The 11,993-nt window shown below is 38.3% G+C and overlaps 1 protein-coding gene across 1 annotated transcript; it reads right to left on the bottom strand.

Annotated features, from left to right (window-relative positions):
- Window positions 1–105: 105 nt before the first annotated feature.
- Window positions 106–11,034, bottom strand: LOC123203127 (protein LIKE COV 2). The gene is made up of 7 exons (XM_044619316.1): window positions 10,832–11,034; window positions 9,180–9,232; window positions 8,964–9,073; window positions 2,306–2,473; window positions 1,379–1,476; window positions 821–947; window positions 106–569 (listed from the first exon to the last, which is right to left on the bottom strand). Exons 1-7 carry the CDS (start codon window positions 10,943–10,945, stop codon window positions 466–468), a joined length of 774 nt encoding a protein of 257 aa, XP_044475251.1. The 5' UTR covers window positions 10,946–11,034; the 3' UTR covers window positions 106–465.
- Window positions 11,035–11,993: the final 959 nt, after the last annotated feature.

Genomic DNA, 11,993 nt, shown 5'->3' with positions numbered 1-11,993 from the left:
TTAACATCAAATATTAATAGACACGTGGCATGTACCCGTAACCTTGAGTCATTTTATAATTCTCTAATAATTATATTATAATTTTATGCCTATCTCATCACTTACAATCAGCCAACACGACGTCATATTAATTCAGAAAAAATGTTACATGATGATACCACATTACAACATGTGTATCCCACAATTTGTATCTTTTACATACTTTGGAAATTGTGCTTACACAACTTGAGCATATGCACATGTTTAAAAAACCCCCCAGAAAAAAAGAGAGTAAAAAATTGATGATGCTACAAGATGAAATATATAATCGCTTTGTTTTCCAGATAAAATTATCTGCTGTGAGAAAATTTGTGTATCGTGTAAACCCAGGTCCAAAGGCAAAACATAACCGTCCATATGATAAAATGCATGTCTTTCTATTCAAAGACTTACCAGGTTTGAAGTAGCAGAATCTCTACTCTACCTTCATATTATCCTGTTTAGAGGAATTCTATTGCCTTGAAGAGGAGGAATCCTTTCTACAGGAGAAATTACCTGCGGCATTGTCATGCCCACCGAAACGATGATTTCTGCATAAATGGAATGAGAAGCCAATGAAGGGTAAGAATATTAAACATCTTCTGCAAGTTCAAATCCTAGACGTTTCTGACTATGTTTTTGATGTTATACTCTGACTAACAAAAGCAAATCCTGATAATGACACTACCATTCACAAATACAAATAAGGCTAAACGTTTTGCCTTGGAAACAAGATGTAGATCTTCACTTCTAAAGAATCGAAAAACAAATATTGATATTTAAGTCTCAGGAAGAAATGGACCTATTCCTTCTCGTACAGACAAATTTGGTCTTATAATCTCCTCAGAGTTGACCAGAAATATGTCACCAATGTATAAATGGTTTGTTGGGACATAAACACTGCATAGCTCTTCATCTCCATCATCCCTCTGGAATAAATACACAAATTACATTATCAATGAGAATCTTTAATAGAATCAAGCAATGACCAGTAGCACTGATAAAAACATCATCTTCGATGGTGAAACCAGTAAATGCTGAGTATCTTTAATAGTTTAATCAACAGAAGTACCGCTCAGCAGAAACCGCTACTCATATTATTTAAATTTAAATGTTTCTTTTTCAAATTTCAAGAATTTAGTGATCTTGCATGGTGAAACCAATGAATTTTTCAAAAGGTAATTAGCTGAAAGAAATTATAATAGTACCCTTCAGATATGTATTATTTAAATAAAGAAGCAGCTGGAAAGAACTAAGCATACTATCAGTAACCATAGCAAGAAAGTTTTTGAATCCACTTAGGCTGGTTTGGAAGCAAATCACCATGGAAATAACCAGCTCGTTTAGATATATTAGTTACCTGAAGAACAAGAGATGATGTTATAAAACCAAATGCATACTCGCCAATGCGAGGATGGCGAATAATTGCAACCTCTTTAAAGGCAGTTGTGTTCTGGTCTGCAAGGAAAAAAAGATGTCACACATATATTATACAAATCAAAAGTCAAGAACACAAAAAAAAAATTATACATGTTCACATAAATCAAGTTTTCCCTGTAGGCTAGAAATCAAGCAAATAAATCCCCTGTACCTTCACATGTGAATTTAAGACAGTAATGTAATTCAACAAGATATTAGAAATCATGATCCATCAATAGTCCCAATCAATCAAAATTATTGCGCTTTTCAAAAAAATTAGAACAATAATAAAATTTATATGTTTATATGGATGTCAAAAGACATGAAAAAAGATGTTTCCATTCAGCTAAAACTTTCAGTGAACCAGATCCATAGTGTCAACTCTTTCTATCATCTTGGCTTAACCTTGTTTGTCCAGTGCCACCTCCTTATCTGTTCTCAATCACCACAAGGGATGGGGAAGAGAAGAAAGAAATGTTCTGGCATGTCTTTTCCCTAAATTATAACTACAACATCTATAATTTTTTATGCTTAAGAGTTCAGGATACATTTTGAAGCAACATATGTAAACTAGGTAAAAGTAATATGCTTTCTGGCAGGCCAGTTGTAAAATATGTCTTCCTCGGAATGCCTCAGGAGACTTCTAACATAAAAAAATAGCAACTAGCAAGGAATAAAAATCCCAAAAAATAAAGAAAGAAAAAAAACCAAATATCTTGTTCATCCCTATTCAAAACATCAATCAGAATCTATTACCTTTCAGGCAATTTGTAACAGAAAGGACATCATAAATGGCTGGCTAATGATGGTACTTAACAATTAAATTAATAAAAACATTGTAAGAAATAGCAAAACTACTGACTATTACCTGGAGAAATGGCGGAGCTAATTTGTTTAGAGGCTGAGTATATGTGCTTCATAAAGGGCATCCGCTTTATAAACCATTCCCCAATCAAAAACACAGTGGAACCCAACCATGATGAAGCAAATACTCCCACAAAGAATATGAAAAGCATAGATGTAAGAAACCCAAGACCTGAACACAACAATGTAAATTAATAGAAGAAAGCAGTGGCAATGTATACAAGAGCTGTAAGATTCATAGAGGCCTCAAGGTAATCATGATGCAGAAAAATCAGCAAAGCATAAAAGAAAAAATTTTCATAGGGTAAGGGACTGTTAGAGAAAGAGTTTATGTTAGGAAAAAGAGGGAGAAGGGAGACACAGAAGAAGTGGCACGTGGCAGAACTCCAGGGGAAAGACAAGCAGCAGACAAACAAGGATTACCAATTTGCACACAACCACAACTGGGGACCACTATGACTGACAAGGCTGCAATGGCAGCTGGGGAAAAGGCAGAAACGGTTAGAGTGCAGAATAAAAGAGACCAAGCAAGGGAAGAGAGGGGAGAGGAAAAACCAGAAGGAGAAAAGGAAGAGGAGAGCCCAGCCTCTCGAATGCTGGAGAAGGGGGCCTGAGCTGGAGTTCCTTCAGTTCAGTGCATAGTTTCTTTAGTAATTGTTCTTTTTGATTTCCTATCTTTATTATTAGAACGGGTTGTAAGCAAGCAGAGCACTTGGAACTTTGGCTGTTATTTTATTTAATATCAAGAACTCCTTCTGAAGCTACTATTCATCTACTGTTTACTTTCACATTTCATACAGCATTACTGCTACATTGTTTTATATCCACCACAATCAGATTGCAGGAGCATCCAAATACCCGCGACGAAGCCAGTTCGAGTCATATACTCGATAATCGACAGCAGGTACCTATCATTTGGTATCAGAGCATGACTAGAATGGAAAGCCGAGTGGAAGGAATCGAGACTGAGTTAACTGGAATGAAAGAAAAAATGGAGGAGATGAACAATAGGATGGGAGGCGTGGAGGCTAACGTAGAATCCGTTCATGGCTACCTCCGTGAACTGAGAGATATCATTATTGGGAAGGAGAATGGAGACAAGGGCAAAGCACCAACGGAGCAGGAAGCATCCCCTTCTTTCTCACCACCTCCCAAAGAGGCGAATGCTTCTCCATCTTTGAGAGACGAAGGCGAGCTACGAGGGGAGGAGACCTCTTCAAGGGAAAGACAGGGAAGAGACCCGACTCATGAACGAAGAGACAACCCATACCAACGACTTGACCTTCCTGTTTTTAGTGGCGACGAAGCCTTGGAATGGATTTTCCGAAGTGAGCGGTATTTTGACGTTAACCACCTAACTGAGCAGGAACGCCTCACGGCGGCGGGAGTGTGTATGGAAGGTATAGCACATGGGTGGTTGAAGTGGAGAGAAAGACGGAGAGAATTTACCAGTTGGGAAGAGTTTAGGAATGTAGTGTTGAAACGGTTTAGAGCGAGACATGAAAGAACCCTGCGAGAGGAGCTGTTGGCACTCCGACAAACAGATTCTGTTCAGGATTACCGCTGCAAATTTGAGTTACTGTTGTCAGCGGTGGATGATATGTCTGAGGAAACCCTCACTGATTTGTTTATGAACGGACTGATGGAGGAGGTCCGAGAGGAGACGAAGCTGTTCCATCCACGAGACCTGGAAGAAGCGATGCAGCGTGCGTTGGAGGTAGAAGAGAAAAATGAAATCATAGATGGAAGAACCGACTCCCAACCCGCGAAAACCCAACCGAAATTCTCAAACAGCCCAACCCGATTCACCAGCCCTATCATCCTACCCAATTCGACAGCCTAGAACCTAGCTCGAGCCCAAAGTCAAATAGCCTCCAGCCCAAACACCCTTTTCCAACCAAACCCTTATAGAAGCCCTAACCCAAACCCTCAACCCATACCCGAAGCCAAGGGGACACCCGTTCCCTTCTCCAAAACCACAATTTCTTTCACCCAAACGCTTCGACAATTAGGTCACCAATTAACTCCAATGGACCGACAGCCATCAACCGACGAGAAGGGGGCTCACGAAGATTGTCGGACGAGGAGTACCGAACGAAGGTGGAGAAGGGATTGTGCTTTCGTTGCGATGAGAAGTTTGTGCCTGGACATAGATGTCGTTACCGATAGCTTCGGATACTGATTGCTAGCGAAGAGGAGGCCGAGGAAAGCAACGAGGGGGACGAAGAAGCTAAGACGGTAGAAGAAAGAGAGATGGAGGCGACATTAAACACGAGTTCAGTGGTGGGAATCAACACTCCAAAAATCATGAAAGTGTTGGGAATAGTGAACGGCAGAGAAGTGGTGGTGCTTTTGGATAGCGGCGCCACCCATAACTTTATTTAGGAAAGGTTAGTCGGCGAGCTTAACATTCCGTTGCGGCCTCTGAAATTTGCTGTGGTGTTGGGTGATAATAGGAGGGTGAGCGGATTGGGGAGCTGCGATGGCGTGGAAGTGTTAATACAGGGAGTTGCAATTGTTCAAAATTTTCTTCCATTTCAATTAGGAGGGGTTGATCTTATATTAGGAGTTGATTGGCTCAGCAGATTGGGTGAAGTGAAAATAAACTGGAAGAACCAAACCATGAAGTTTGTATGGGAAGAAAAGAGGGTGGAAATAAAAGGGGACTTGTTTCTGACTTGTCTGGAAACTTCTTTTAAAACGGTGATGAAGTCTGTTTGCAACGGAGGAGAAGCTTATTGGATAGAACTAGGGACGACAAAAGAGGAGGCTGCTACAGAGGCTAATCACTCTGCTGCTGGAGTAAGTGCTGCTGGAGTAAGTGAACTGCTGGAAGAATTCCAATCCTTGTTTTCTGAACCCCACGACTTTCCACCACGGCGTTCCAGAGACCATGCCATACGTTTAGTAAGTGGGGCTCAACCACCAAATGTTCAGCCATATTGTCACCCTTATTATCAGAAGGACGAAATAAAGAAGATTGTTCGTGAAATGCTTACGGCAGGTATAATCAGGCCTAGTGTCAGCCCGTTCTCGAGTCCAATGATCTTAGTCAAGAAAAAAGATGGTGCGTGGCGCTTTTACGTCGACTACAGAGCACTGAATAAGGTTACTGTCCCTGACAAATTTCCTATCCCGACTATCAATGAGCTGTTGGACGAACTAGTTGGAGCCGAGATCTTCAGCAAGCTGGACTTAAAGGTTGGCTACCACCAGGTTCGGGTCCGTGCAGAGGATATAGAGAAGACAACATTCCGCACACACGAAGGGCACTACGAATTCCTCGTCATGCCTTTCGGCCTCTCAAACGCTCCAGCCACTTTTCAGAGTATAATGAACGAAATTTTCAGGCCATATTTGCGGAAGTTTGTTTTGGTATTTTTTGATGATATACTCATATATAGTAAGAGTCTCCAGGACCATCTTGAGCATCTGGGAAAGGTGTTGGAATGTCTGCAGGCTCACAGCTTTGTGATCAATAAAAAGAAGTGCTCTTTTGGGTGTGGGAAAATTGAATATTTAGGACACATGTTATCCAAGGAAGGAGTGGAAGCCGACCCCAAGAAGATAAAAGACATGCAAAGTTGGCATGTTCCGAAGGATTTAAAGGAGTTGAGAGGATTCCTTGGGCTGACTGGATATTACAGAAGATTTGTTAAGGGTTACGGAAAGATTGCAACCCCCCTTACGAATCTCCTGAAAAAGAATGCCTTCAAATGGGACACAGAAGCACAAGAAGCTTTCAGAAAACTGAAAAATGCCATGATTACTATACCTATGTTGGCCATGCCAAATTTCTCCAAGGAGTTTGTGGTAGAAATTGATGCGTCTGGGAGTGGTTTGGGGGCTGTGCTTATGCAAGAAGGGAGACCCATAGCCTTCTTGAGCAAAGCTTTATCCTTACATAATCAGGGGAAGTCAATTTATGAAAGAGAGCTAATGGCTATTGTATTGGCTTTGCAAAGGTGGAGACATTACCTCTTAGGAAGGCATTTTAAAGTAAGGACTGATCAAAAAAGCTTACGGTTCCTCACAGAACAACGTGTGATCGGCCATGAGCAGCAGAAATGGGTAATCAAAATGTTGGGATTTGACTTCAAAATTATATACAGGCTTGGATGTGAAAACAAAGCCGCCGACGCTCTCTCCAGAAAACCACAGTTCGGTGAAGAACTCAGAGCAGTCTCAGTGGCATTGGTGGCAAAAACCGAAAACATTCAGCAGGAGGTGTTACAAGACGAAAAACTCAAGTGGCTGGTTCAAGAGATTCTGAGTCGACAGCATGAGCATCAAGGTTACTCTCTTAGAAATGGGAATCTTTTATACAGGGGACGCATTGTCCTTCCAAGGGGATCCAAATTCATCTCACGATTCATCTAAAAATTTCACTCTTCCCCATTTGGAGGGCATTATGGATTTTTCAAGACTTATATGAGGGTAAAATCTATTTTATTTTGGGAAGGAATGAAAAAGGATATCAAGAAGTTTGTGGCAAAATGTGGGGTGTGCCAAAAAGTGAAGTATGAAGTAGCTTCTCTGGCAGGATTATTGCAGCCACTGCAAATTCCAATAGGTATATGGGAGGACCTTTCAATGGACTTCATTATGAGGATACCGAAAATTCAAGGCGTAGACACAATACTGGTAGTGATTGATCGCTTCACGAAATACAACCATTTCCTTACTATTCGGCACCCATATACAGCCAAGGAAGTAGCTGAAATCTTCGTGAAGGAAATAGTGCGTCTTCATGGCTTTCCGAAGACCATTGTAACTGACAGGGATCACGTCTTCATGAGCCATTTCTGGTCAGAGATGTTTAAGGCTGCAGGAACCACCTTGAAGTTTAGTTCGGCATACCATCTCAGACGGACGGACAAACTGAAGTGGTCAATCGAAGCCTCGAAGATTATCTCCGTTGTTTCTACCTGGGATAGACGAAGAAATGGATAAAATGGTTAGCATGGGCTGAGTATTGGTACAATACATCTTTCCATAGTGCAGCGGGCATGACCCCTTTTAAGGCAGTATATGGCAGGGATCCGCCACCGCTCCTTAGGCTGGTAGAAGAGCATTCGAAGGTGGAAAAAGTGAACAATCTGATAAAGGAAAGAAATTTGGTGCTAGATCAATTGAAGGAAAATTTGAGCAAGGCGCAATCCAAAATGAAAAAGCAAGCAGATAAGCACTGCAGGGATATAGAATTTAGCGTGGGGGATTACGTATTCCTTAGGTTCTAGCCGTACCGTTTTCGTTCATTGGCGACACAACCAAACGAGAAACTGAGTCCCCGATATTATGGACCTTACGAAATAATCGAAAGAATCGGAAAAGTGGCATATAAGTTGAAGCTGCCTGAAATTGCTCGAATCCATCCTGTCTTCCATATTTCGCAGCTAAAAAGGCAGTTGGGTTCTGAAACATTCTGCCAGAATTTGCCAGACTGCCTAAATGAAGAAGGTAAATTGGAAACACAGCCTGAAGGAATAATGGCTCACAGATACAATCAGAAAGGAGAATTGGAGCTGTTAATTAAGTGGAGGAAGCTGCCTGTTCATGAAAATTCTTGGGAGCTTTAAACAAAACTTAGGCCACTTTTTCCAACATTGCACCTTGAGGGCAAGGTGCCACTTGATGGGGAGGGTAATGTTAGAGAAAGAGTTTATGTTAGGAAAAAGAGGAAGAAGGGAGACACAGAAGAAGTGGCACGTGGCAGAATTCCAGGGGAAAGACAAGCAGCAGACAAACAAGGATTACCAATTTGCACACAACCACAACTGGGGACCACTATGACTGACAAGGCTACAATGGCAGCTGGGGAAAAGGTAGAAACGGTTAGAGTGTAGAATAAAAGAGAGGAAGCAAGGGAAGAGAGGGGAGAGGAAAAACCAAAAGGAGAAAAGGAAGAGGAGAGCCCAGCCTCTCGAATGCTGGAGAAGGGGGCCTGAGTTGGAGTTCCTTCAGTTCAATGCATAGTTTCTTTAGTAATTGTTCTTTTTGATTTCCTATCTTTATTATTAGAACGGGTTGTAAGCAAGTAGAGCACTTGGAACTTTGGCTGTTATTTTATTTAATATCAAGAACTCCTTCTGAAGCTACTATTCGTCTACTATTTACTATCACATTTCATACAGCATTACTGTTACATTGTTTTATATCCACCACAATCAGATTGCAGGAGCATCCAAATACCCGCGACGAAGCCAGTTCGAGTCATATACTCGATAATCGACAGTAGGTACCTATCAGGGACCAAATTAAAAGTTGTGATTCACATATGCTCTTTTTAATTTTATATCAGTGACAAATTGGCCCAATATGTAGATACCATCAGAATTTAGATCTATAGTTTACTTGTATAGCTTTATTACTCATTTTCCATAGCAATTGGAAAGCTCAACAGCTGTAACAGCTAATATGTAAGCAAAAAAGGCACTTAGTAAGTTTAGCTTCTGTTTCTTATGTCAGATAGATGGAAAGCTTTTCATAAGTTTTTCCTAACATCAAGAACTTAGCAATTGTTCATTACATCATGAAGTCTCTGTTTGAAAAGGGAAGGTCAATATCATAAATTCCCCCCTGATTACTTAATGTTTAGATGTAAATTCTAGACTCAAACATTAGCCTAGCAAGAACATTCAGTTGGTGCTTTGAAGTCTTACCAAATATATCTATTCCAAGCCTTGCATATATTGGACTGAAGAAACCGTCAACAAACTCAATGAACCACCATGTGACTAAAAATGTAACGGCAACTGGAAAGAGAACCACACTGCAATTTCACCAATAAAACTATGTAACACTGAAATGCAAGAGTATACATGTAAATAAGTAAAACACCAAAAAGAAATCTAAAGGACTCATCCTAAGCATATTACCATCCAGTCATGAACTTCTTTGAGACCCAACTCTGTAAAACAGCATAGCAAGCCTGAAGAAATGGAAGTGTCAGTAAGGATTGCATACTATCTAAGCAGATAATATTTTACAGTTACTGAACCAGATTCCATTTTTTTTTTTTTCACTTTTCTGGCATGAACAGCATCTAATTTACGTTAGCCATAACCGTATCGCTTGCACTGAAAAACAACTACCCCAGCATCTCCAAATGCACCAAGCACAATGAAGATATTAGGGTGAAAAAATATTTCTAATTGATGAAATGGGTTACAACATACATATAGAATACTTCTCTCCTTAATAAGGAGAGATGATATTATAGAATTCAAATTCCTTGATAAGGAAAGAAGTTATTACAGATATTAGATTTCCTTAATAAGAAAATAAAATATATACCTCCACCTCAAAGAGATGTTGTATGATAAAGTGATCAAATTGTACTAGTAATAATATTGTTGATAGGTTAAGAGTCAATCGCTGATACTTCGTTAGTCAGGTAGTCATGATGTCTTACTATAAACAAACTTTGGTCTATATACAGATGACTAGTGGATTGTGAGTTGGACACGAATCAGTGCAATACCAACTTAACAAAGAACTTATGAGTTACATACAATAGAATCGAACTCTAGAGACATAAGATTATTCGAGATGAATTGGGTCTGATATCTGCATAGTCAATTTTGAATCTGAAAACGTGTTTGAACTCAAAAGGTGAGTCATTACATTTTGAGGACCAAAGTAAAATAATTCTGAGGTGTTTGGATGTGGGTAAAATTGTGTATGTATGACTTTATCCAATTGGATAAGGATAAAGCCAAAATGGATAAAGTTGGCACATGCACGACCATACGTGGGCGGGTTTAGGTTGAGAGCGTAGATTGGCGCATCCTAGAGACTGAAAAGATGAAGGAATAGCCCACGTAGGTACAGTTTCTTAATAACCCTATAGATGTATGAAATTGGCATGTTGAAGTCACTAAACCAACGACTACTACATCGGATAAGTCAGGGTTTCATTTTGTTATAGTACATCACTATTCAGGCCCAAACTAATTAGTTTAGGATTTTTTCACATAAGGAAGAGAGCTCATACTATTCAAACCCTGACTTGTTATAAAGAGATTTTTGGCTTCACCACTTTAGCTAACCTCTGGAATCAGGATTATGACATTTTGTTGTTAGTAAAATTTTAAAATTGTAATTCTGCAGTGCATGCTTCGATTTTGTGCCATAATTCGCAACACTACAACTACAAGTCTCTCATAAGGTATAAATATTTCTTCAATTTAAATTTGTTGTAGAAATGTTTAAACTGGATCATAATGTACCAAAGCATAAACCACATTACTTCCTAAGCTATAAATAATCGGCATCATCAACTGTCAACAATTCCATATTACTAAGTGAACTAATAACCTAACGAATTAAACATAAAACCAAAATAATTACTCAAATTTCAACAGTAGAGCATAATTAACTTATCATTAATCAGTCTCAGTTGATCTCAATTATCACAACACTTAGCCAATTTTAAACCGAAAGACGAAGGTTTTCCTAAAACAACAGAAAGACCGGAATTGAAATGAGATTTAAATAAAATTAAATTTAAATTGAAGAAATTAGTTACCTTGCGAGTAGAGGAGTTGGGGGAATGAGGAGGAGACTTGGGGACATCGTCCGGGTCGTGAGGAGTTAGGCCTTGACTAAGTGAACTCGACGTCGATTCCTTGTCTTCTGTCATTTTTTACATGGAATTTGCAGAGACTTGGGGGAAAATCCAGATATTTCAGGTCACACAAAATTCTCGAAGTCGTCTTCGGTTCGGTCTACATTTTTGTCCCATAATTACGCCCCTTGTTTGGCTACTCACCTATCTTTATTCTGGCCACCAGATAGGATATGCCGCACTTGGTTAATAGGAAAAAACTATAATTTTTTTTCTATATAACAATAAACAATACCATACGTATCAAATTGAATATATAAATTAGTATATATTTATTTATTATTATATAATTAAGTGTTATTTTATCTTTAATTTAAAATTATCTAATTATATAATAATACATATTAAATATATATCTATTTGTGTATTCAAAATAGATAGATATATATATATATATATATAGTTTTATTATAGAATAATTAATTAGAAAAGTAATGTTATATGTATATATTTTTTATATATAATTTAAATATACTAAAATATATCATTATATAATTAGATATTATTTTATCTTTAATTTAAAATTATCAAACTATATAATCGCATAAATTTCAACTTTAAAATTTAAAAATTAGGATAAAAAGTTTGTTACATTAAGATATTTATATGAAATTAACTGTAAGTTTCATTTATATGATAATTATGTATTATTATTTGGTGTATTGATTTTATTTTATAAGTTTGAAGTGAATTTCTTAAGCATGAGTTGTTGAAATCAAGTATGTGTGACAAATTGGGTGTCGAAATTAAATTTTATAGTTAGTAATAGACCTAATTGTTACTATCATTAGATCGTGTTCGTATTTTATCATTTTAGATTTTATAAAAAAAAAAAAAAAAAACCATTTGCCAACCCAAACAACTTTGCAATTGTTCTGACTACTTCAATATTCAGATTAAACTGACCATAAAAACACTTTGCTATGCCACTATTAATCATCAACTCCATTGAGCAGCAACATGAATGGAATAGGCGAGATTATGAGCTAATGATGATGACGAGCATTGTTATATGACTTGAATGTTTGGTGAGCAAGATCAGCCATTACAAGAGTTACATTAC

Source organism: Mangifera indica, chromosome 19 (assembly GCF_011075055.1).
Source record: "Mangifera indica cultivar Alphonso chromosome 19, CATAS_Mindica_2.1, whole genome shotgun sequence".
Classification (NCBI taxonomy): Eukaryota; Viridiplantae; Streptophyta; class Magnoliopsida; order Sapindales; family Anacardiaceae; genus Mangifera; species Mangifera indica.
Note: the sequence above shows the minus strand (reverse complement) of the source record. Positions and strands in the feature narration are given on the sequence as shown.